General features: G+C 31.4%; 4 protein-coding genes across 5 annotated transcripts in view; 2 read left to right on the top strand and 2 right to left on the bottom strand.

The window, feature by feature from the left end:
• The window catches only part of LOC123697243 (protein sprint), a 211,004-nt gene extending 196,402 nt beyond the window's left edge, over positions 1 to 14,602 (bottom strand). Inside the window, exons 1-2 of the mRNA XM_045643689.1 lie at positions 14,338 to 14,602; positions 1,622 to 1,698 (exon numbers count right to left, since the gene is read on the bottom strand). Of these exons, the coding sequence (XP_045499645.1) occupies positions 1,622 to 1,690 (69 nt within the window). The 5' untranslated portion in view covers positions 1,691 to 1,698; positions 14,338 to 14,602. The remainder of the gene's footprint in view (positions 1 to 1,621; positions 1,699 to 14,337) is intronic.
• On the top strand, positions 9,211 to 14,301 carry LOC123697246. Of its 2 annotated transcripts, XM_045643694.1 has the most exons (5): positions 9,211 to 9,391; positions 9,462 to 9,548; positions 11,391 to 11,454; positions 12,035 to 12,192; positions 13,842 to 14,301. In XM_045643694.1, exons 1-5 carry the CDS (start codon positions 9,233 to 9,235, stop codon positions 14,139 to 14,141), a joined length of 768 nt encoding a protein of 255 aa, XP_045499650.1. In that variant the 5' UTR covers positions 9,211 to 9,232; the 3' UTR covers positions 14,142 to 14,301. The 2 variants fall into 2 exon arrangements, 1 of the variants encoding a protein (XP_045499650.1); XR_006752214.1 differs by lacking the exons at positions 9,211 to 9,391; positions 9,462 to 9,548 and adding an exon at positions 9,713 to 10,165.
• Positions 14,603 to 15,543: 941 nt separating the features above from the next.
• Positions 15,544 to 23,176, bottom strand: LOC123697584. Its single transcript, XM_045644126.1, has 8 exons — positions 23,104 to 23,176; positions 20,407 to 20,577; positions 18,880 to 18,997; positions 18,683 to 18,765; positions 16,526 to 16,693; positions 16,023 to 16,140; positions 15,861 to 15,946; positions 15,544 to 15,601 (listed from the first exon to the last, which is right to left on the bottom strand). The coding sequence occupies exons 1-8, from the start codon at positions 23,152 to 23,154 to the stop codon at positions 15,584 to 15,586; spliced, it is 813 nt and encodes a 270-aa protein (XP_045500082.1). The 5' UTR covers positions 23,155 to 23,176; the 3' UTR covers positions 15,544 to 15,583.
• Positions 23,177 to 24,476: 1,300 nt separating this feature from the next.
• LOC123697583 lies at positions 24,477 to 27,538 on the top strand. The gene is made up of 5 exons (XM_045644125.1): positions 24,477 to 24,494; positions 24,786 to 24,962; positions 26,869 to 26,983; positions 27,218 to 27,303; positions 27,521 to 27,538. The coding sequence occupies exons 1-5, from the start codon at positions 24,477 to 24,479 to the stop codon at positions 27,536 to 27,538; spliced, it is 414 nt and encodes a 137-aa protein (XP_045500081.1).
• Positions 27,539 to 27,792: the final 254 nt, after the last annotated feature.

Here is a 27,792-nt window from a genome sequence, read left to right as displayed (position 1 = left end):
CCATTTTCCAGAATAATCTGTTATCGAGAGTTCATTACTGTGATTTCTAAACGCGTATGACCACAAACCGGACCACACAAGGCAGGAAATGAGAATGTCAAACGCACTCTCAATTTAAAGCCCTCATTGGTCTTTACTTAAGGACTAATATATTGACTTAATCAGAGTAACATTTTCGTCTTTAGCGTTGTAAAATGTCTAAATGGATTACTGTTTTATAATAGCTATTTACGTACCAGTAATGTAAGCAAAAAATATATAATATGCTAGAAGCCCGTTATGATCATGAATGTTGTAGTCAAAAGTTTCAGCTTATTCCTACTTAGATAGTTTCAACTTTCATTAATATTGTTTACATATTATATTCCAACTTAATATACCTATTAAGTAGTTAGAAAAAAAAAGAAAATAACTTTTGCGAATAATAACGAGATATTGACAAAATACTCAAAGATGGACAACCATAGCAAAGATTGGAATTTATGAATTACAGGTTTATAACTTTATTCAGAAAGCAAGTCAAGCAAATGTGCTGCTTTTCATTATTCAAAGAAGATTCATTATTATTTTCATTTTCCTAAGATAAGCGTGATAATAAATAACCATATGCAAGAACATTAATAAAGCTTAATGCGTGCAAACACGCAAGTCTATTTTCCAGAATGTAATAGCGAAATTATGCAACTAAACATTTGAATTACATGACGTTATTAGCTAGACTTATCCTAGTAATTCATAGAAGTAGTTATAGTTCAGGATACATCGCCCATTTTTGCAAGTGACTACTATCAAGCTAATTTTACGTTTGTAGCTTTATTTTGATGAGACGCCCAATAATTTCGTGTACGAAAGTCTCGATTGTGGTAGCTAACAGAGATAACAAGGATAAAAAATTTTGATTTGATGGTTCTCAAATATTTATTACTAACTGAATTTTTCTTTTTTGTTCAATCTCAAGATACTTACCTAAATTATTCGAAAAAATATTTGTCCTACAAAATCTACGGTTGGTTCAAAGAGTCCCCCTTTCCAAAGTGTATCGATCACGAGGTCATCATAAATGATTACTAACAAGCTGATTTTTTTGTTTTCACTTAGTTAATGTTTATATAATTCAACAGACATATTGTCCTACAAAGTGTGTAATAAATATTTGAGAACCATCAAATCAAAAAATTTTATCCTTGTTATCTCTGTTAGCTACCACAATCGAGAGTTTCGTACTCGAAATTATTCGGTGTCTCATCAAAATAAAGCTACAAACGGAAAATCAGCTTGATAGTAGTCACTTGCAAAAATTGGCGATGTATCCTGAACTATTAGATATTTAGAAATATCACTTAGGTACAAATAAAACGCATTTAATGAATTATGAAACGTCTGATGTTCTATAGCACTTAAAGACAAAATATAAATTTATAGAACAAAGTTATAGACTGCATCTGAATGAAATTTGTAAAATATACTTATTATCCCGTCACAATTTTCTTTATAATTATTTTCAGATTATAATTTTATGGTCAATTTTTGAATATCTGGCAACAATTTGACAATTCACAACCTAATTTATATTTCTTAAGGACTAAATAAAACATAATTTAATAAAAAAATGTATTTGTACCTTCATGTAGGATCCTCCATTCCTTTCCTCGCAGTGCCTTCGTATGTATCGTTGACAAATATTTGACATTTTGCACTCTGAAACAAAAATAAATACAATTACTGCAGGTAACAAAATGCAAGTATATCGTGTGGTTTTATCAGTGTTCTTTAATACATCGAATATTGCAAAAGGAACATAGGTACATTACCTTTAAACAATAGGTAAGTATTAATAATAATATATCCCTATTTTGTCATTTTTCTAGGTGCTTCCAAACCTAGAATCATTGTCAAATCAAATGTCTACCTACTTACTCACTCACAATAATAAATATCGACTCCAATGGAATCTATACAATTCCAAGTTTAAATGTTTTGAGGAGAAAGAAAAATAAACAATCTTTGAAGCTTGATTCCATTTTCAAATATTCATCATAATTAAATAAAACCTATCTCTTAAATATTGTTGGTTATTAATAAAAGTAAACATATAGCTATCGCATACCATTCATAACAAAAGAAAGAGACAGATGAATTAACCCTACAACGGTTCTTCATGATTAGAAAACCTGCCCAAGAAGTTCAACTACAATATTGCCAGGATTAAAATAACACCACCCACACTTGTTTTGAAATAAACGGATATCAACTTCCGTATTCCTTTGTATTATTTATGGTTTCTTAAAGAATCTAAAATTACGCTTCCCGTAAACAAAAGACGCGAGATCAAATAAACTTACCTAAGATGCTGTTGAAATTTTACTTGTAATTTATATTACAGCTATCGTTGAATAAAGAAATAAAGCATGGTGGTTTACAAATCAAAAGTTCTCATTATAAAAGTGGTAGCCGGTAAGTAAATGTTAAAAAATGTTATGACGATTCAAAAGTGCTTTTTTAAGAAGTCTAATTTAATAAATAAATGTTTGAGTTTATACTATATATATAGATAGATCACTTTTGAATATATTGAAGGCATACACCTACTCGAAGAAATATATGATTGAATCGAGCAAAGTGCATCATGTCACGCATTACGCGTGAAATCAATTAGGTATTTATTAAAATTATTAAAATCAATTTAAAACCGCATTTCAAAGCCACATAACACATACAAATATTTCCATAATCGCGATGGCTGAACGCCCCTTCACGCAATAAACAAATTGCTCTCACTTAAGCATTCTAGTTAGCAGTACGCAATTTCCTTACCAAAAATAAGTGTCATTTACAAAAAGGGTAGGGTATGTACGCGTGAATTATGTAGTCTCACCATAAACATCGACGATTTACATAAAGGGATGGAAGCTTTCAAGAGATGAGCGTTTATTATACGAAGCTACTTAACTTCGGTCACGTAGCTAATGCTCAATTTCAATTGGTTCAAATTTTATATTTTGGATTAAGTTTATATTTGGCGAACACAAAAATATACGCAAAGTGTTTTTATCGTCGTAAATATTGTGTTTCTTCTTTGTTCGTTTGCTCGCTCATCGCATTCTAAAGAAGTGATCAAAAGACAACTTAATTCATATTAAGTATCATTTTTTCCAAACAATAACATGGCAAATAGAAAAAATGTACTGAAAAACCATTAACCTGAACAAAGTTATCTTATCACTTAAATTTGATGTAAGTATAATGAATTATCACATACACAACATTTGAATAATCATTTAATTACGTATTATAAAATCATACGTATTCCTCTCGACAAATATGTACATTTTAGGGTTGTATTTAAATTTAATTAGTATCATGATATGTCTGAAATTTTCGATGTTATTAATTAAATTAAAGCTTAATTATTTCCTCATAAATCATAAATATATCTGGCTATCTATCTATTCCTCATAAAGCAATCTGGTTCGTTTAGCTTTGTTATTGATACATTAATATTAATAAAAAACAAAATACATTGAAAATAGTATAATATTATGATTTACGAGTAATACTAAACTACGAGTTTAGGCCAGAGCAAGATGTATTGCAAGAAATATTAAAACTAAATTAAAAAAGTCAATCAGATAGACGATTTGCATGATAGGCGTAGGATGTGCTGAATTTCAATAATAAAAACCGCCTTATAAAATATCTGAAAATAAATTAAAACCACATCACATTCATCATCCACTCATATACGCACGATGTAAAGCCCAAACATTAAATACGACCAAAATATATCAGTACGATTGAACAATTTGCGATACAAATTAATACAAATGTCGGAACCAAACACCTGCCCAAAATGAATACCGCAGGATTTGTTCATAGGTAGCGAGGGCGGAACGTGCCGATTTCAATATAATACACTGAATGATCCCACATCGCTTTACAAATTAAACGTGTATTGTGGTGCAGCTAAAATTGAACTATTGTTCGAATTACTTTTAATTAACAGCGATTTTGAATTAACGATTTAAGTGATACTGGCTCATAGCTTGTAAACAATTCATATGATTTTAATGACTTTTTATAATGCTTTATTATGTCTAGTAATAAGTAGATTATAAAGAGGAAAGAACAACAGATAACTGCTATATCAATAAGAATCATCAAACCTTTTTGCAGCATCTACGTTTTGCAAGTACTGCTAACTATAATAGGTGTTATTTTACTCAAATGAAAAGAGCAACATGTTCCGACGTTCCAGTACGCACCAATTACCTCGTATTAACGCAGCTTACCGGGTAAAGTCCAAATATGCTGAGCTATCTAACGCGTTCATTAGCACGTCTGGCCTGCACAGTGCACATGCAAAAGCCTTCATAAATATCATCTTAGCGCCTCTGCAAATCCCGCGTCTGGTCCGAGGTGAGGATTATAGGATTGTCCGGGTGTCATTTTGCGTTTGCGATTTATTCGGATTCTGCAATACCTATGCGCGGTGTAGACAGTGATTTAATGTCTACCAGAGGGGCTTGGGGATAAAACTGTACGTATATTTTCTACTGTCATATTTGATTATGTATGCCGAATGGAAATTGCAAGTTTTAAATTTTAATGCAGTAATAGATAGCTAGGACAATAATTTGAAGTTGAGGTTGTAACGTATTGTGATAAAAATGGACTCAAAGGATTTTGAAAAGACGAAGTTACAATTTTTTATGATTGTAGGATCGAAACATCTGCAGGACAATCCAATTACAATAAACTATTCAATGGTAAAAACTAAAAATATAGATTATTTAATCTGTATTTTAAATTTTTACGATATCATTCAAAATTATATTAGGTACACCATCCGTGTCAATTAGTGATTATATTATACTTCGAAAACATATCAGTCTTATAGAAACTTCAGTTTCATTCAGTCTGTTTTCTATTACTTAAAACCAAAAATTGGTTACACGGCGGATCCGTTCCACTCTGTCGACAGGTGAAACAGCCTGGCTCATTAGCCCCAGCCTCATTTGTCAACGCCCTCGGTATCCGAATTACACGTTTTTTTATTAACGCCAATTCCTCGAACTCTAACGAGTGTAATTTTTCTGCAACCACCGGCTTTCCTTTTTCGGTTTTGCAATATGTACGTAGCGGTTCAAAACGTTTTTACGCCGTGTTAAATAATTTTGCATGCGTAATTTGTTTGCGTTCAAATTTGCCTCCGTATTTTAGTTGGAAGCTTGTAGTTTAAAAATTTAATAATGTCTGAATATTAAACGAGAATCTCTCTCGTACTCTCATACACCATATATTTTTAAATTTATTTACCGGTGACATGGAATGAAAAACAACGCATTTATTACAGTAGCTCATACATTATGGTAACTAATGAAAATAATCAAGCACCTTTAAAAGAGCAATTCTTAACTTATTCAGGTACTTTTATTTATTTTGTTTTTATTTAGCATAGAATTCGGATATCGTAACTAGATCCATTTGTTAGTAAAAAATTTAAAAAAAAAACATAAGTATTAATGTCAGTAATTACATCTAAAACTAAGTAACTTTTAAAAACAAATGCTTATTGAAAATCCAAAAAGAAATAATTTTGTTATTAAATTATACACCTCAAATTTAATATAAGACTTCAGAAAATTAATAAACATCGCACAAGAGTTTAAAAGTCATAAAGTCACATTCAATTCAAGCAAGAAAACTTAAAGCATACCTGAATGGAGAAGCCTTTCTATAAACTTTTACATTAATAGAAGTATTCCATTCATACGTCATGTCGTCTCGGAATCACCCCACATTTCTATTTTAAATCTCGGCGTCTCCACGTTTGCACCCCTTCGCATATTCAGATGCATTAATGTTGGGACATTATGTTTTTCATACGAGTTCCCTCATCTAAGACATGCAGCCCATTGAGGCTTTCAGAGCTCTTATTGAACACTAGTGAATCGTCCTCGCTTTGCCGTCACAATGGAAGAAATAGAAGGTTACGGCAAATAAAGGTGCGCCTTTCATAACAATAGAGACTGACGGGTCTTCAGTTTGCTTTTCCAATAAGAAAAAATACTGTGATTAGTTAGAAAAGCTAAAGCTCACTCTCATTATTTTGTATTCGATCCCTCTTTTATTTTTTAAGAACACAAACAAATTACCGTGTAATCAATTTAAGTAATATGGTTGTTCAAATAATACGTGCTATATTTATGCAATTTACTTCACAGTGAACTGAGTTAAACGATTAGTTATTCTTATTAAAGATACTAACATGAAAACATCCATAATTTGCCCGAAATGTATATCAAATTCTCGATGCGCCTTCGTTGTAACCATAAGGGCCTTTGACTATATATTCTAGGAGGTAGCAACGTTGACAAGTGAGCATTTTAGTATAGTTGGTTCTTTGATATGCTGTTCCTCTTGCTATTTCGGTTACAGTCCGGGCTGTCTGGCGGGCCGCAGTGGTTGCGTTTATTAGTGCGCATCTTATCTGCACAGGAAAATATCCTTAATTTAAAGTCATTTTTTAACGCATAATTTTTAATCTTTTGCCTTTAGATAGATCCATTAGACATACATTTTTTATTGCAAGACGTTTTTTTCGTTGTTAAATAGGTGCCAGACGCAATTTTTATTTAAAAATAATTAAAATATCATCGAAATAAGTGAAATTCCATCAACATGAGTCCCCGTGAAGGATAAGTAATCACTGTGTTACATATACTATATATAATATTCATTTTACTATTTACAATATTTTTTGCAACAATCTACCATGGTGCCTCCTTTTCCCAACGAACCTCAAATAGGACGTCAAATGTAAACTTGATAAAAACCAAATACATATCATCAAATTCATATTAATTCCCAAAAGTGTAATAAATATGAAAGCATCTATTAAAAATATTAGTTTACTAATTATTTAATATAAGTATTAAAAAAGGATAATATAATATAAGTAATAAAGTTGTTAGTTACTTATCTTTTATGCGGACTCATGTTGATGTAATTTCACTTATTTCGATGACATTTTAATTATTTTAAATAAAAAATTGCGTATGGCACCCATTTAACAACGAATAAAACGTCTTGCAATAAAAAAAATTATGTCTGATGGATCTATCTAAAGGCAAAAGATTAAAAATTACGCGTTAAAAAATGACTAAAGTTAAGTATATCTTCCTGTGCAGATAAGATGCGCACTAATAAACGCAACCACTACCGCCAGCCAGACAGCCCAGACTGTAACCGAAATAGCAAGAGAAACAGCATATCAAAAACCCAACTATACTAAAATGACTTTTTTTAAAACGTTGGTATCTCCCGTACCAATACGTGACAAGTTCCACGTATATTAATTTCAGACGTCACCGTATCTAGCACTAACTAACACCAGCTATCCATCACACAATATCAAACGAACATATCTCAAGCGATCGTTAATTTCTCTAAGCATCACTCAAAGTCACGTAATGCAATAACAAATCTCATCTCAATTGATACTAGATTAGGGCACGATCTATCTCAGGTGACGCCTCTGCTTTACCTCCGACACTCGATTTGATAGTTCGGGACGTTGATCGATGTTCACCTTTCGAAGCTTTGAATTTGATTTAAAGTACATGGTTTTTCGTTTTGTATGAAACATGGAATACCTAAAAAGGTCTGCTGGTAGTAAGTGAAATAACGTAGTAAATGAAATAAGACAGTCAAATTAAATATTAAATTAACTGTAATATTATGTTTAGAGTTTCCTTATCTTTTAGTTTTACCATAGCCTATGGTAGTTACTTCTCGGCTTTCTTTCAAGCTTAGAGCATAGTTAATCAGATATTTCTATACAATAATATAATACGGTACTTTCCCACTTATTATAAATATTTTATTATTATTTCTTTATAACTTATAGTAATAACAAAAACTATCGCCATTACCTTCAACAACCGCGATAAACTTATATTCATTATGGACATTAATCCCACCTTTATTGCTATCTACCCTCATCCAATATCAACGTTTTCTAAGACGCACCATTGTAATGGGCCCAAATACTTTTTTACCTATGTTCCGTGAAGAATTTAAGATCGTAAAATAAAAGGGGAGGAAACGTATCGGCGAGGCGGTCTCTGAAATTTTAAAGACTGAAGAACAAGTTTTACTGGAAGAGTTAAGTTTTTTTTAATACTATTTGAATTTTGAAGTTTTAATAATTTTATATAACTTTATTTTCAGACGTTTAAATCCTTTCGCTTATGAATCCAAGCATAAATTTAATCGATATATTTTTTCACACTGCAACTGAAGAATTACTGGTGACGAACTAATATTCATTTTTATTACTCAAATTCTTTGGCAGAGTTCAGTATCGTAAATGTCAAAGAATCAAAACATCACACTTTTTTTAATACGACTATAAAAACCAACGCATATTATAATTAGTATTTATTTTAATATTATAAACTACCATACTTATACATACATATTAGGTGTGAAATATAAACAAAAGTGAGAACGTTCACTTTATATCTTTGGCAATTGAATTTTATTGGTGGGTTGCTGATATATCGAGGTGGCAATCGTAAATCTGTTGCTGCGAAATAAATAATTTAAACCAATAAAACAGGCTGTTTACGCATAAGTAGAATATATCCATTTGTAACATATTCAATTCCATACAGGTATAGATTTATAAAATGTGTTTTTTTACCTACTAACTATAATTTAAGGAATACTTTGTCTTTTGCATAGTTTAACTTGTTCAAAATACACATTAGATCTGTATACAGAAGGATTCAATTGACATTTGACCACTCAATATAAATTTATCATCATGAGTGATGAGGCATCGCAAGATGAGATACTTAAGATTAAATTTACACCGAACCGCCCAGTCTATTTCGAACAAAGTTGTCTAATAGTTTCTATTTTATTAATTCGTGAGTTGTCCTTGCCAATTATTCTGTAGCTATGCTAAGTTTTGTTAAGCGGACGCCGTCAAAGGCGGTGTGCATCCCGCGGTGTACCAATTTGCAACATTTCCATTTTATTACCAGAAACAATGAAATTGCTACGCAATACAGTCAACTAAGTGTGACCACCTCGGAGACCATTGTCTCTAACGAATTGTCATCCAAACCCCTCCTCAAATGCAATTTTATAAAGTATACCGCATCGCCTGTCACCATCTTAATATACCATGAGATTCTGATTATTCTTGTGTGGGTGTAGTGACATGAATATGCGGTGTTCCACGTGTGTACGATTTCATATATTATTTATTCTATCCGGGATTATTTTAGTGACCATCTCGAATCTCGTTGGATGTAATCCCATTACGAATTCCAATTTCAACGAACACGTCAGGGAATTTTCTTTGAAGGAGGATGAAATTGTAAGTTATATTCCTGGGGATTTTGTTTGAAACATCATTTTGTATAATAATTTTGTTAACTATATTCCAGAATTCTACAAATGTTAAGAAGCTACTTAAGGACGGCATTGGCAAAAACACTAATTTCGGTCCCGTTCATAATCTTGTAAGATTTAAGGTATGTTTTTGAAGATATGCTACTTTGAAGTGTACAAATTTAGTATCTTACTTATTTTGTTATATGTACTTAGCAATAACACAATAACCAACCTCAAAATTCATAACTCACTCAAATATTAATAAATTTATTAAGAATTATTATTTCATCTATAAAACACGTACACGCCTAGACCCTACAATTAGTCCTGCATAATCTGACAGCTCGATTATATCTGAACAAATTATAGCGTAGGTTTAGGGCAATTAAAATTGCAACGATTCAAACTGCGCCATGAAGTTAAAATGTGGAAATGTGAGCCATTGGTGGGAATATCGCTAGCGTGGCCCACATTCTTGATAACTTGTCAGAACGGAAACGTGAGTCAGTAGCCGATACTCATTTACATTTATTTTTTACCACATATCAATTAGAACGATAAAATACAATTCCCAGCATTGGCTGAAATGTTCTCCATTGTATGGACTATGGGATATGTAGTTTGCTTTCGAATGATATCGGCATAGCGAGTGCTTTTTCTCCCATGACGACTCTAATTTTATTGTGGTGTTACCGCTTTCCCACACGCAGTCCTTGTGAAGGACAGGTGAGGGTATCGTCACAGGTAGGTACTCAAGGTAAGAGGAATGGAATTACACGTATCCGGTACTCCTAACAAACCATATCTTACATTTTTTATAATTTCTACTATCAACTATCAAGAGTACGGACCTAGTACTATAAACAAAGGAGCTATAAATCAATAACCAATAATCAATATGTAATCGACCGCAATAAAAATAATAAAATCTTATCAAACACTTTCAAAGTTTCATCTCTAAAGATAAAATACGTGAATAAATCAGAAGGAAGGCGATGCGAAGCCCATTCTTGGTAATAACTTGTACAAATGGGATAGAAAAAATTACACCTCGCGTGACTCACACACTTCTGGAAGCGAAATGTGAAATGTGTAGAGATGTGAATCTTTCTTTTCCAAGTAAATCTTTAGAGCTGATATAACGTGTATGTAACCGCAACAATTAATTTGATGAATATAACTGTTTCTCATTTTGCAAAAAGTTCGTAAGTAAAATACAATTTTTTTCGTATTTATTTGAATGATGACTATGATAATTTTTAGTTTAATTTTGAAGATGGCATTCATAATTACTGCCTCAATGCCGCAAGAGGATGCATAACCATAAGCTTTTAAAGGCTTTTAAATGACGATCACTTTATTTGTAAACTATCTAAACCGATAAATACAAGAAGGGAAATGCATGCTTCATGTTCCACCAGGGTCGCCGGTGAATTGGAATTAAATGCACTCAGTCCAACTATGGAAGATCTATTTTATTCCATTATAACATAAGAGCTTCAATCGGAAGAGAAACATTAAGGGCCGTGTGAAAAAAAGGGCAGTGCCCAGACTCAAAGCATTCAAGCATGACTTGACAACGGTCTAATTGAATTTAATTATTTCAACTAAAGAAAAAGACTCGACACAAATTAAAGTTAAGACAACGATCGCTTTTCATTCATACTTGGTCACGATGTTACTTTAATTAATTTTATCTTTGGTTCTCCGGTGTAATTGATCATTGATTTTAATTTGTTCCACAGTCTAAGCATTGGATGTTCTATATGTTTTAATGTGCCCATAAGAGTTTGAAAAATATGTCTTACGAATGTCCAGGTGGTTATTAAGTATTTTTCTCGTCATCTCAATAAAATGTAGTAGTCATCTCAGGACAATGTGATACTTTATATTTTATGTACTTAAGCCTTTTTAGTTTTATGGTAGTCTCAAGACTATCATAACTAAAAAGGCTTATGATTTTTAATCGTCTCAATTTGCAGAACACACCTGATAATGATGTATCGAGTTCGGACTATAGTAGAGGGTTTCCCCACGACCATCAAGGTAGGTCTGAGGCATACATATCGCTTTCGTCATCAATTTACACAAGGAGAAGAGAAATTGACCAGTTATTGTTGAATACACTTATGCCCGTTTTCACCTACAACCCGTAAAATTTAAGTGTCACCTAAGTCAATTTAGGGGATACCTAACGTAAAATTTGCTTTCACCGACAGATAAGTGTCACCTAAATCGTTAGGTTTGGTAGTGATTTGAAGGGTCCCTTAAACTAAGGAACCCTTACTTAGGAGACTGTTTAGGGGTTATTGGTGAAATCGGGCATTAGCATCACAAAATAAGACGCATTTATGTTTTATGATTCATATATTTATGTACCACATAATTTTCATTGATATTTTCAATAAAGAAACCCCAATGATATTAGGTACTACTTTTGCATGTATCTCAATGTTTTTGTTACTTAGTTCTCACTCAAAACATGTAAAAAAATCACTATTTTAACATAAAACCAAACTAATTATTGCATTTGTAAGCACTACATTTTTCAATAAACTATAAAGTAAGCATAAAATATCCGATTACACTTCAAAATCAATTAAAGACTTACTTCTAAATTATCTAGGTTACAGAGGCCATGATTACGAAGAAATTCCCTACTACGGCTATGAACACGAATATCACTTACCGTCATATGATCATTCGTTCCACCATGGCCATGGCTATGATCATCATCATGGGCATGAACCACATCATTTTGAGCACCACAGGCATTACAATCATGTACGTATTCTTTTTCTGTTTCTTTAGTTTCACGGACGACAGAAGTTGGAATTGTTAAATAGGTAGGTATGTAAAAAATATTCACGGTATTTATTACAATACTTACTGTTAAGCGTGATCAATTTATCTGTGCTAAATTATAGGTATAGCCCGTATCCGTATAGCCCCAGTTTTTATTGTCATAGGTATAAAAGCATAATATGAAATGTATTCTATATGGTAGGTACAGTCTATCCACAGTCTATCTCTGTAACACGTGAGTACCTACCTAAATCGATTTTAACGGTACTTAGTGATATTATTAGAGTATTGTAATATTATTTTTTAATATTCAAAAGGATAAAAAGCTGACGTTATAAAGAGGATGATAAAATAGGAATTCAAGTTGTTGTTGTTGTTGGAATGGAATGGAACTCTCTCCCTAGCTCCATATTTCCCGCACAATACAATCTGGACCTTTTCAAAGCGAGGGTGAACAGGCTTCTTCTAGGCAGACGTGCATCCAAGTAGACCACATCGCCGCTAAAAAAAAAAGTTGGGGCTTGGGCTACAAAAAATCTCCAACTTGTAGGTATAGATAGAAATACATCTGCGACATCAACATACTGTTGATAAAATATGAAACCAATACATCGAAGTACATACCTCATCTTTAATGTATGCTATAATATCAAGTCAATTGTTTAGAAGTACAATGCATATCTCACGTACTCCGTTAACATGTAATAACACCTTGATACGCCGGTAGAAAAAATATAGCCGATAGCGCTAGAATTATAATAATATGATAAGTGATAACTGCGTTAAAAACAACCGACTTCAAACTTGCACTTGCAAAAATGCCCATAAAATAAAAACTACTGGGCCTATCCGATTAAAATTTTTATGGGACCAATTCGACACCATCCCGCATCGAACAAAAAAAGAATCACGTAAATCGGTTCAGAAACCTTGGAGTAATCAGTGTACATACATAAAAAAACATACCGGCCGAATTGATAACCTCCTCCTTTTTTTGAAGTCGGTTAAAAATCGAACGTTTTATGCAAATCATACTAAATGTAATCGCCCGAATACAAATGTAAACATTTATTTTTTGCGATGTAATATAGAATAGCATTACCTACAGTTTATTTTACAGGAAGTTATAAAATAAATCGCATAAGAAGCACGCACATGTAATATGAACAAATCTTATAGATAATTTATTTTATTATAGTTAAGTAGGTAGGTACCTGTGGTAGGTACCTATGTTGTTTACACGTGTTTTTTTACATGTTCAAAGTTAAATAATAAATATCTAATTTAAAATTCGAACATTCGATGATTTTATCTCGCTTGTAGGTAGGTACCTAGTTAAACATTTAAATAAAATGATTTTTTTTTTATATTACGTTAATAAGTAAGTAACTAAGTAAGTATGTAGATTGTAATTTTGAAAAATTTAACAAAAATTATGTGTAACCACAGAATAATTGCTACCTAGGTAGGTAGGTAGGTACCTACCTAGGTATTAACGGATCGGTTATGACATAGGTAACATAAACAGAGAAGTAGGTAGGTAGGTAGGTACCTATATTTCTTATAAGGTTTCCCATTCATGCTAATTTCTAATTAGGATTGTAATTAAAAGCAAATGATTGTTTTAGGCATTAGCAGCGAAAGCAGTGTTATGGCCTATAGCTGGTATCGCTCTCTTAGGAGCTGCAGCTGCTCTAGTATCAAATCCTATTCTACTTCAACTGGGAGTTGCTACTGGGAAACGAAGAAGACGAGATACTGAAGAAATCACTGGTCCAGACTTAGATCTACCATGGTCAGAAGATGGCACACAGAATAAAGCCGAAATAAAAAACAAATGTCATGATTTGACACAATTAAAAAAAAAAATAAACTCTTACCAAATAAGAGAAAACATTCTACGTTTGACGTCAACACAAAATCGATGAGTAATGAAGAAATTGACGAAAACTATATCAAAATACATACAGAAAATACAGATGATTAATAAGATAATTTTACTTACTTGATTGTCCGGTTTGCTACCTACTCCTAGATCATTAATTTCTATGTATTTGTCGTTTCATTCAATAAAACTACTACTTAGGTATTTCATTTGTTATTGTAAATTTTTCAGACACTCACCTCTAAAATATCACGAATAAAGGGCACTACAGTTCACAAAACACTCACAATTTCACTAAACAACAATCGATACCGGTCCGATCGAACCAGCACAAATTAAACACAACTACATCTGCTCGTAAGCAACACAACAGTTATTGACAAAACAAAACTGTAAACGATCAATTGTTTGCACTAAACGTCATCAATGGGACCGACTAAACGACGAGTGAAGTAAGTTATCAAGTCAGCCGGTCGAGAAACTGCTTTGAATGAAGTTGGTTAACTATTGACCTTTCGCTGTGTGCGTGTGCGCAGGGGTGTTGAAAAACTCGCTCTGAGCTCTTGAGCTTGTGTGCAGTGTGGCTGTGAAGAGCACGTGTCGACGGCTAGCCTACACACACGTCAACAAATAGTTGAGGGTGTGTTGAGGGTTCTTTTCCATTCTAAATTTAAATGAATAATTAAAATAAAGTCTTAAAATTATTATTAGGTACTTAACTTGTGAATTGATGAAATGAAATTTAAAATAGCGAAAGTGGCCATTATTTGCTGTAAATAAAATACAAAATACATAGCCACATAGGTAGGTAAACAAAATACAAAACTGCATATCTCACAGATTATAGATACCTATTTCATCTTTTTTTTTTTGTTTTAATAATCTGTAGGTATTTAATATTTATACATTTTTTATTCTGCTATATAATGTGTAGATTAATTAAAATATTTACTTATAAATAAATAATTTACGCTTCCTAATATACCTCATTTTAATTATTCTTATTTTAAAATTTTGTCATTTTGTATTAATTAAATTCTAATTTTTAATTTTAATTCAACGCCATCTATGTAAAAAGTTTTGAACTATATCCTCAACTTCATATTGATGAGTATTCTAGTTCTCATATTAACTTGAAGATGGCGCTTTAATAAGAAACAAAAAAATGTCTGAATAATTCTGTCTAAGATATTTTAATTAATTTGTATAAAAATATCCTCATACCAAAGGAAGTGGTGTGAGATAATTGATAATTTGAGATTTTAATTTTCATTGTAAAAGAATTTGCTGCATTTGCATTCTCACATAGTAGACCTACTTTATCATCCTTGCATACCAATACAACTTTTTAGGGGTTATTGGCACAAGATTGTAGATTAAAAAAAACAGGCAAGCAATTAAAAAGTAAAAACACAGCGTTTTTATTTCATGAAAACTTTATTATAATCATGTGGAGCATCACTGGACATGGTGGGTATTAGCTGGTTATAATTTGAAGCCATACTGAAAAGGGAAAATTAAATTTAGCACTTTTACTTATATTAATTCATACCTATTATTAAATTTTAATAAATACAAATGCCAGAGTTTATTACATTGGAGGATGTTTGTTACGAAAGCGACCAAACGGCAAACACATTGTGATTAGCTACGTTTTCTAATTCTATTTTTAAGTTTGCTGATATATTGGTAGGTATGTACGTATACCATATTGTCAAACAGCTGAAAGTTCTAACAACTACCTACATTATAAAATACAAACCTTAGCAGCATTTTTAACACCACATTTGAACATCAATGCAGCTCTGTCGCACCCCTTTTCTCCGTCACTCACTTTCTCATCGTTTACTGAAATAATTAAAAATGTAGAAATACTTGGTATTTAATATAAGAATATCCTCAATCATTTTCTCATTTTGCATACCAGCGGCGCAAACATCTGCTAATTCCTTTCCTTTTTTTATTCGTACTTCATCGCCTTTCATCATGGTTTCAGCTAGTGCATATGCCCCGTCGATGTCATACATGCCTTGAGCATTCAGCTGCAAAATAAATTTCATTACCTTTTTTGAAATACTAAAATCAACAAGGACGTAGGTACCTATAAGAAGAATCTTTAAACTAGTTTTAGCAACATTGGGGTACAGACTACAAAAAAATTAGGTTAGTACTTGGATGGGGATTTAAAGAATTGCAAGGCATATATGTACCAAATGCTATTATGCTAGTGCCTTTTAAAAATGTTATACCCATTTGGTAGTATTATTGTCAGTGATAGAATATTGTTTTTTGATTTTTTATGTAGGTATAACAAGGAATCATTATAAATGAAAACCCTGGAATTTTTTAACACGAATCATCAAGGCAATGAGCGTATTTCATGTGTAATTATTTATAGCAATCATTAGAATATTAAGTATTATTTACCGATCCTTTCTTCCGATACGCGCAGGCGAGAACACATTTCACTTTATAGTCTGTCGGTACAATCAGACTGGCTAAAGACATAATATCACTCATATCTACGGATGCGTCTTTAGCACATGCCATTATCGCCTTCGCAAAATCTGCTTTGGCTTCTTCATCTGTCATTGCCTGTAAATGAGAAAAAAAATCTAGAGGTGCTTATTAGTCTACCTATTTTAAAAGCTGAAAGTTTTGCTGTGTTGTGTGTATGTCTCTTATAGGTAAGAACGACCAGTGATTATGAAGTTATATTTTGTTGTGGGCAATGGATGAGATTTCTACAGTGTCCCTATGAAATATAAAAATTGAGCTTCTTGCTTTAACAAATAGGTGCCTACCTATCTTATACACTGAAACACTTTCAGCTTTTATGAAATAACGAAGGTCAGGTCGCCGCGGACCTTAGATCATTACGGCTCTTGGACTTACGACCTATTCCTACTAATATTATAAATGCGAAAGTTTGTTTAGGATGGATGTTTGTTACTCTTTTACGCAAATACTATTACAATGAAATGTGGTATGTCACCTCTGATGACCCAGAATAAGACATAGCTTTTATCCCTGTGGGATTTCAGGGATAAAAGCTTACGTCTTATACAGGGAACGCGGTAGGTATGCGGTTTTTTTTCATTCCAATTCAATTCATAAATTCTTATTTGTCAAACATAAGTAGGTACAAGTGTATGACCTTATTGACTTTGCAATTTGCATAGTTAATAAAGTACACAATCAGTTTATTCTTCAATATAAGTTTCTGAGCTTTTTTGTACTATTGTAGTCCATACAATAGCACTTACAAAACCTCTTTGTGCAGTTTGAAGAAAACTCATGTTTGATGCAATAGTTGTCTTTGATAGATATCGCTTATATCTACATATTTAGCGATATATTATGTTGCTTATTAAACAGAGCAGCAACTTATTTTTGATTCAAAATAATTCAATACTTTGTAAATTCCTAAATTAACCAAAATCTTTTTAGGAAACATAAAGATATATAGAGAATAGATATCATATACAAACTTACCCCCAAAACGTTTCCATTTTGCAGAACAAAATAAAACACAAAACAAATAACGTAACTACCTTTATTATTCATCGTTATAGAATAGATTAGAATAGTATCACCGGTCACTTTTATATCAAATATATCGTTTAAATGATCTAAATTGATATAATTTCAAATAATAAATCACATTGGTTTAATTAATAAGTTTTGATACAATCACAATAAGTTTTGGAATTGGACACTTATTTTCTTTAATGTTTTCCATCTCATTAAACTATTATAATTTATTTCATTGTATTCTTTATATTTATATTGAGATTAAATCAATATCATTTTAGGGTTCGCTTTGAAATATTTATCATACACATGCAGAATCTAGAAAATTAAATTTTTATTTACATTATTAAAATCTTATATTATTAACATTGAATAACACATAATATTTACATGAACTGTGAATGATTTAACAGTTCAAAACCAATTTAATATGTATACAGTATAACCCACAGAACTATATGTAGGTATAACCGATACAATGTTATCAGATAACTTTGCATTCTGTGGCCAAAATCATGAGTTGCACACAATAAGATTGATACATCAATTTTAAATTTCTCGTAGACAATACAAGTACCTATTCGTATCACATTTTTACAAAAACTTATAACATAAATTTAAAAAAACAATAAATCTTGGACTAAGTAGGTATCACCAAATATTCTTCCTTCTTTTTAAAACACGAAATCAAACTGAAATAGAAAGAAACAACATGAATTTAAAATAATTGTGTTTGAATACTTCCTGGATGGATGTGTAATGTGTATGTGTATGTTTGTTACTCTTCTATGCTTGACTATATAACCAATTACTATGAAATTTAGGTCACATATAGATGGTAACTTAGATTATCACATAGGATAGGTTTTATCCCGAAAATCCTACGGGGACGGGAACTAATCGGGTTTTTCTTTGAAAACGCGGGTGAAACCGCGTGCGGAAAGCTAGTGATCTTATAAATATCAAATCTATTGAGATAGTGAAAATTGATATTTCTAAATACAAATTGAACAATTCTCAATTATTAACCCTTTTTCAATACATATCTACCTCTTCAGCCCTATCCACGGTACATTTGAAAATTAAAGCAGCTCTCTCACAGGCTATATTCCCATCTATATTTTCGTCATTTACTAAAACAAAACACTCAAATTAATTCAAACATTCTTTAAAAAAGTAAAAAGAACTAATATGAAAAAGAACTGTATTTTACGGTACGAAACAGAATTAATTTTTAAGCAACTTACCAAATTTACAAGCCTCTGTCAGCTGCTCCGCTTGTTTTAGCCTCTCAGGATCATTTTCTAAGTATGTTTGGGCAAGCTTGTTTGTTCCTTCAACAGAAAGAAATCCGTCTTCACTCATCTGAAATGAAACATAGACATAAAATGAACAAATGACAGAAATATACTAATCTAATGAGCATAATAATATATTGGGTATGTATTTCATCTTTCGCTAGCGTAAGTTTACCATTCGTTGGCATATAATATCTGAAAAGGAAACACGTAAAAGTACTACACTGTGGTACTACATCAATTAAAACATTAGAAAATATAGAGATCTATGCTAGATGTCATAGATGATGTATTTACAAGAATGAATTTTTTCTTCCTATTAATTTCAGAAGGAGAACAAACTACATTAGTCACATAATATTTTTATTATTCAATTAGCAGTTGCATATCTTAACAATAGGCCTATAATCATTCTGAAAGTTTATCATAGATTATTTAAAAATTTCGCTGCAAAAAACAGCACCATTTTCACATAGAGGCTTTAAAGTTTCGAAATTTTGAAAGGGAACTCTAAATTAAGCATCCGCGGTCGTTAAACATAATTTTGTGGAAATCCTAATCGGCTTTGTTCGGGGACTGTGAACATAGTAATTGCGTGACCTTGTTTTGTTTTTATGTAATCATATTATATTGACTAGATGAAGCTCATGTAGTAACTGATATGTACCTACCTATATTATTTTTTAATACAAAATCAATGATTTCGATGAAAAAATTAAACTGTTTATGGTTGTTGTTCGATATTTAAGTATAGAATAATAAGCTTTGTCTTAATTTATCGTATACTAGCTGTGCTCCGTGGTTTTATCCGCATTGCTCCGCTTCTGTTGGTCTTAGCGTGCTGATATATAAGCCTATAGTCTTTTTCGATAAATGGACTATCTAACAGCGAAATTTTTCAAATCAGACCAGTAGTTCTTAAGATTAGCGCATTCAAATAAACAAACAAACTCTTCAGCTTCATAATAAGAGTAACACATATTTGGCTCTACCTTTACGTCGAAAAACAAAATATGTACATTCAAATACCTTTGATAAACAACGAAATTCTTAATTATATTTCTCCCTTTCTTCTTCCTAACGCTTTGAAACATTTAACCTTTTTTTTTGTAAATTTGTTTACACAAATAAAAATACTCTACGCTTGATAAACTCCGTCGTGTTGAGACTGTCAAGTAAGAACTAAAATTGTCTTTGTCCTGCGCCATAAGAGCCAGCGCGCACGAGCAACTTTGTCTCCGCAACTATTTTGTCTCTCCCATCAATTTGTATGGGGAGTTGCGTCGCTACGTGCGCGCACTTTCATACTAGACCATGGGTGGGAGAGACAAAATAGTTGCGGAGACAAAATAGTTGCGGAGACAAAGTTGCTCGTGCGCGCTGGCTCTAATAATATATAGTTAAGTACCGTTACCTAGCACTATATATTAAGCTTACGAATTGCAATAAATTAAAAATTCCAAATATTCTACTTACAATGCCTGCTTTAGTATAAGCACATGCAAAGAGACATTTGATCGATTCCTTGTCTGGCATTTGTTTATTTTTCAACTGTTCAATATCTGTTTCGGTCAAAGGTGTGGCCGCAGAACAATCCATGATCATTTGTAAATATTGTTGTTTAAGCTCATCCAGTTTGTCATTGCTCTGTAAATAAATAATAATACAGATAAAAATGTGAATTATAAATTCTGTGCCTCCAGTGAATAAGGGAGTAAGACGAGTTATTCCCTTTGGTTTTTATTGCACCATTGGATTCAGCTCGTCAAAATACACAACATATCAAAAGGTCATATCTCTAGCTGCATCCTAACCCAGTTTTTCGAATGACCCAAACGGTATAAGTAGGGTGTGATAAACGGTATAAGTTACCTTATCCATCATTTTAGGCAATCGCAAAGGAACTATTCGTCTCGAGTCAAAATAACCCACGAACACAAAGACATAATGTGTAGTTATACTTTTTGAATAAAGACTTAATTCATTTTGTTCCATCCGTGCTTAACACTATTTTAGTATAAACGCAGTTGTGTCATTTTTCTAACATGAGCATAAAGGAACAACTCTTAGTGTCATTGGTTCAAGTTTGGTTCAAGTGACGACATGAGACAGTTTTGCATTAATGCCGTGTTACTATTGGTCTATTTGAATACTGCACGGAAACAACGGACACTATTCCTTTTTGCTTAATAATATTTTTCAATCTTTTTTTATTTATCAGTTAACTTGGGATACTAATAATATTTCTATGGAAATTAACTATTTTTTGCAATAGATATTAAAAATACAGTTTTAATTAACACATTAAGTGCTAATATACTCTTTGTTTATATAAATACAGAACGATAGTTGAATCATCTAAAAAAAGCCAACAAAAATGTTAAACTTATATTTTCTTCTTATATTTGGGTAAGTTTTATAAAAAATAACTAGTTTTTAATCTTTTTTTTAATTTAATCTAACTAAAATAATACTATAATTATTATAGTCGCATAGAAAATTTTTTTATAACCGGTCTTGACAATTATTATGAATATTGTACTCTCATATAGCGTTTTAGCCACTGTAATTTGGTGATTTGCCTTTTTTATAGGAAAAAAAATCCGCAATATCGATACTTTTTTGGCCCTGCATTATCGTTAACATATTATCGATACTCTGGTACCACATATTTTGAAAAAATTGGGATATTGTCAAAATTCTAGTCTTGTATTTGTCAAGATACTTCAAAGTGCGTGCCACTTGCACTCGTATTTGCATCCAAGGCACCTTCAAATGAGTGCTTAATTTTTTCATAAAATCTTTGCGGCTCATTGTATTTTTGATATTATATGATATAGAAATTCCATATTTGCCGTAAAATATCGCCACTATAACTTTCGCTGTAAGGTAACTGAACATACAGGAATATGGTTTTCGAGCTTCTCTTATCTCTTTATAGTGCTTGTATCCTCCACCATGACATACATATTCGGTTTTTCTCCGGACAACATCTTTAGCTACTTAATCCTCTTGCTTGGAGTCCTAATCCAGCGGAAGACAATAATCGTCATTTACTAAAATTGAAGGTTTTTCGTCCTAGTATTAAAGTTTTCTGGATCCTATTTTACACTCAATATAATGTATATAATACTCTATCATGTAAAACGTGACTTGGAAAAAAAAAATATTCATATAATCATCTTCATCACAAAATAAAAAATTTGAAACAATCGTAAAAAATACGAAAAGCCCTATTATACGTCAAAATGACGTACAACATCTTTACTATAAAATGGCGGAATTTACCGGGATGAACCAACTATGTACTGCTAGGTCTCGACGGCTAATGAGTTGGTTCTGGATTTCGAAGCGATTCGATGGTAAATATAGAAAAGAAAAAAACAAATATTTCGCCGCGGTGTACGTCAAATTTACGTAGATTGGACTTCTAGGGTTAAATGCATATAAACACCTAAATGTTATTTTGTTTTTATTATATCTAATAACGATAAAAAATCAGTTGATTTCATTCGTTTTTCAAGCTACGTGCATGGTTGTTCCACTAAAAGGCCTCAATTGAGTCATAAAGTACACAAATTTCAAGCATAATAAGTCGCATCATTTCTATAAAACCAAAGCTGGCAATAATATAAGTCGTGTTATGTGATTATGAACATAGTGCATTAGGGCATAAGTCGTTATATTGCAAAGAGCAAAAAAAAAATATGTGAATACATTGAGTTATTCCATGAAGTACTCGTTCATAAGGCCACAACTACAAAAAAACACGAAAAAAGTATATTTATGGGGTTGTTACAATATGTGTTCATATGTAGAACTAAAGTCTAACATCCTATCTTACCCATACAAGCTTAAAAATTTGAAGTTATAAAGATTTAACTGTTGATATATAGTTTTTTGTCTCTCCTGAAAAATGCTGTTTTTGAGTTATTCCCTTATTCACTGGAGGCACAGAATTGCATCTAGTATTTTTAAGATATGAACACAATAATAATTACTCATTAGTTTATTAAGAAAGTTTTTTTTTGTATTATTAGCAAAGTAACAGCAGACCTCTCGAAGAAACAAGTAGATCAATATAAATATTATTAAATATGAATTGAATACTCATGTAAATCAGTTCATATATTGAAAAACGTAAGAAAGGAACAAAGATTGAAAAAAGGTTACCTGTACTAAAACACTAAACGATACAACTGTAAAAAGTACCGCTAACAACATTATTAACTTTTCACTGACCGAGTAAAACTGAAAATGTGTGATGTGTCATATAAAATATGTTTTTATAACACCTTACTACCTGTGATAATAATTATTTGTATAACAACTGATGAATGGAATATAAAGTTCATTGAAATTTAGTTCCTTTTAATACTCCCATAAGTGATATTTTACAAATGATTTTTAGATGCATTTGCATCATATAAAGGAAATAACGCATTATAACTACATAATATTATGTGTAGGTAAAAATAAGTTTTATTGTACTAGATTTGAATACATAGCGCCTATATTATTAGCACTTGTTATCATAATTGCACAAAAGAATTGAGTAATAATAAAATATATTGCAACTCTATATTGTCAGCATTTGAAAATAAATAGTTATATATTTATGTAATTTATTCCCCTTGCTTTGTTTACAATATGTACATATTTTTGGTAGACAGGAACATGCGAAAAAATATAATAACTAATCCTACTAATATTATAAATGCGAAAATTTGTATGGATGTATGGATGTTTGTTACTCTTTCACGTAAAAACTACTGAACCGATTACAATGAAATTTAGCACACATATAGAGGGTAACTTGGATTAACACATAGGATAGTTTTTATCCCTGAAATCCCACGGGAACGGGAATTATGCGGGTTTTCCTTTGCAAACGCGGGCGAAGCCGCGGGCGGGAATCTTGTATTTCGATAATAGAGCACTCTCTACTTCACATCAAGAGTCATGCAATTATTAAATTCTTATTAACATTTACTAAGTACATTTCTGCTCACAGGCTTTTCCACAATTTCAGTATTGTAGAGACGATAGAGACCATAGATAGAGACAGTTCTTAGAGTTTCTTAGAGTGCTTAGATTAAAAAAAAATTCCAAATGTACATTGAGCATTCATATAATATCAGATAGTAATATTCACTGCTTTTGGTTGACGCGTTTTCATAAAATATTTTGTGTATAACTAGTACCTACCTTACTAAAATTAGCATTGATAAATCTGTCGAATTACCATTGTAGTACTGATTGGTCATAAACAAATTACATAGAATTTCCTTTCTGTAGGAAATCTCGCAAATTGGTAATTTGCGGACCTTGTTATATTCAATGTCAGCCGAAATTCACCAAATACAGTCATTAATTAATTATGGTGACTTATCAGAAAAATGCTTATATATTATGGAGTTAAGATCTGCCTCGGACAGATAAAATTTATCAGTGTGAAAGATTCCTTTCTATAAATAAACACACATACCTAACTAAAAATGTTTCACAAATCAGCAATAATTTTCTGCTTTTCGGTTATCAGTTTAATGCCGCAAGGTATTCTAGTAAGTGAATTTTATAAAATTATCTTTTTTTTAGGATGCATTTTGAAAGAGACATTTTAATTTTACAAAAATGTAGATGTCAGAACTAACGGTTAAGTTAACAAACTTATGTATGAAATTGAAGGCAGTAGTTATCTTTTAATTGGCCAGTTTTATTATGTTAAACGAAAATAAATAGATTTGTATTCAAGTGATAAATGTTAATCAATTAACAGTATGAAAGCAACAAAAATTTCTTAAACCGCTTAAATGAAAAATAATGTATTATATTTCGTATTTATTATTCCACAGGCGATGTCAGAAGATCAAAAAGCAATGATACATGCACATTTTGAAAAAGTTGGTGCTGAATGTATTAAAGATAACATGATTTCTACGGATGATATTAACAACTTGAGAGCTAAGAAATTGCCCACCGGTGAAAATGCGCCATGTTTCCTCGCCTGTGTTTTGAAGAAAACTGGCACAGTAAGTACTTATTAGAAACCCTAAAAAGTATATAAGGTATATTTTTGCAATACAATTTATAAAGTTATAATTATTCATATAATATCAGAGATTATTAACTCTGGGTTTTTGCCAAACGTTTTAACTAACGACTGTGTGAAATCCCCAGCAAAAGCAGCATTTGCTATTGTCTACTGATAAAGTTAAAAATATATGTTAGAAACTAAAAAAATAAAAAGAGCGTGTGTGCCAAGCACACATGTCAGAAGTGAAACTTATTGCCACGACGCGACCTTATAATTTTACTCTCAACGCTCCTAAAGAAGTTTCACTTCGAAAAAAGGTATTATTTTGGCAGTAATGAATTACTCAATTATAACAGATTTAAAAATAAAAATTATTTTTCTACACATTAAGGTAAAAGCACCTAATACGGAGGTATTTCGCAACATTTGAAAGTAAGTATCAAAAATAAGCATTTGTAAGTCTTTCTAAAGGTGCCAAACCACTTTATCGTTAAAAGTGGAACTTAAATTTTGTATTGCTGTTGAGTCTATGTTTATTTTCATGATATTTCTTATTTTAAAAAAATATTTAAATAGTCATGTCGATTTTCCCTAATACGGAGGTATGATTTTGGTCAGAGCCTAATACTGCGGTAGGCGGCTCCTAATACGGAGGGTCAGATATTATATACATTGAAGTTCCGTACAAATAATATTTGTTAAATAATAGGAATGTGTAAGTAAAGTAAATTGTAAGTTTTTTATTCATTAACCATTGGTTTGATTACGTTGATTCACTTTTAATGTGTTTCATTTATGCTTTTAGTTTTATCGGAAAAAAACACGCATATCAAATAAGAATCTACAAAAAAAGACACAAAACTTCTTATTTATTTACGCAACCCTAAATCTGGTAATTTTAAGTTCTATGAAATAGGGCCGTAATAGGAGATCATATATAACCTAATACAGAGTTACCTGGAAATATCTACCACCGTAATAGGAAAACTACTCGTGTTTTTAATAATCCTAATTCTGACCCATCAAAAATTCGATAAACAAGAGAATGTAAATGCTTAATCAAATGATAACAGTTTTTTGGCTCAGATGTGTAAAACTCAAATCAACAGTTATACAAAATAAATGATTTGTGATACATTAAAATACACCTTCCTATTTTTACCCCTTCTAAGAAACAAACATTTTGTACTCAACCGTTTTCATATTTAACTGGATTTCTAATTAAGAAAACATACCGCAGAATATGGTTTCTAATTTATCAGATTAATAATTATTCCAACTAATCTTGGAATTAATTCAATAAGTAAATAAAATGAAAGTTATAAACAATTAAACATGCCCAGTATTTTTCCTATTTCGGAGTTATGCCACCGTATTAGGATTAATCTATAAAATTTGTATCGTATTACGGCGGTATTTTATTTCTTATTTTTTGGGTAGAAAATGACTTACAAATATGAAACAAGCTATTTAAATAGTGAGTGTAATAGTAGGAAAATGCAATAAACAATACATATACAAACTTGAACGGCTTATTAATACGAAAAACTTAGTTTATAAATATTAGTGTACTTACTTTTGTTGTTTCGCGTTTGTATGGAAACACCTCTCATGTCGATGCCGTTACACAGATTGATTGATCTTGTTGTGTTGTCTATGTGCTATACTTGCAAACGTTAGTTAAGTCATGGAGTAATAAATTTGGAATAAATAGTTTACGTTTTGGTGTACTTAAAATTAATAAAACAGGAATAAAACTCGAAAATAGAAATACCACCGTATTAGGAAGCGATTTTGACTACCGCCGTATTAGGAGCCTTTACCTTATAAATAGTTTTAACACTTAAACAACATTATAAATAGTTTTAACATACAAATAATATATATTACTTCTGTTATAGATGGACGACAAAGGCATGCTTCAAAAGGAAACTGCTCTGGAAATGGCGAAAACAGTGTTCAATGATGAGGAAGAACTGAAACTTATCGCTGATTATCTTCACTCCTGCTCACATAGTAAGTTTTTCAATTACCTGAATTTTTTTCAAATTTTCAACTAAGTATTCAAATGTATACATTTGTAATTTAACTAAAAGATGAAAATATTAGTAAGTACGATAATTGAAGAATTCCACATCGTTTTGAACGAGCTGTTTTTTTTTTACTTTTTTAAAACTTACCCAGTTGTATATGTAATCGAAAAAAAATTGAATTATGAATAAATATACTTAATAAAATATTTATTCTTAGTCAACAGCGAATCGGTCAGTGATGGCGAGAAAGGCTGCGAACGCGCTATGCTATCCTACAAGTGTATGGTGGAAAATGCTTCTAAGGTAAGTGAGCTAAGTATTCAAATATTGGTGTCAGTTTTTATAACTTCCAAACTAACTATAAATACTTAACTTCAAATATAAATTCCAGCTTGAGATTATCCAAAGGATCTTTCATCTTTTTATTTTATGGGTGATCATTTATTTTAAAACCAAATATACCTAAAACATGATTTATTCATAACAAACAGACTCATAATTTGCTTTTTTTCTGTTACAGTTTGGCTTGGAACTATAAGATTAACTACGTATACAGGCTACTAGTTACTTCAAAATATATCATGCTTATCGTTATCATTATGTCATAGTATGTAAGAAAATGGTTAACAAATGCATTTCATCTTAAGCTGGACTTTTTTTTAACCCTTATGGAAATCTTCCATCTTGTATTATAGGCTTTTCTAGAACTTTGATTTATTTTAGTATAAATAGGTATATTTCTCCATACATTAAGATTATTTCAAGTAAACTTAGATAAAAAGCTCAGATTTA

This window comes from Colias croceus, chromosome 14 (assembly GCF_905220415.1).
Source record: "Colias croceus chromosome 14, ilColCroc2.1".
Lineage (NCBI taxonomy): Eukaryota > Metazoa > Arthropoda > Insecta > Lepidoptera > Pieridae > Colias > Colias croceus.
The sequence above is the reverse complement of the archived record's forward strand: the minus strand, read 5'-3'. Positions and strand labels throughout refer to the sequence as shown.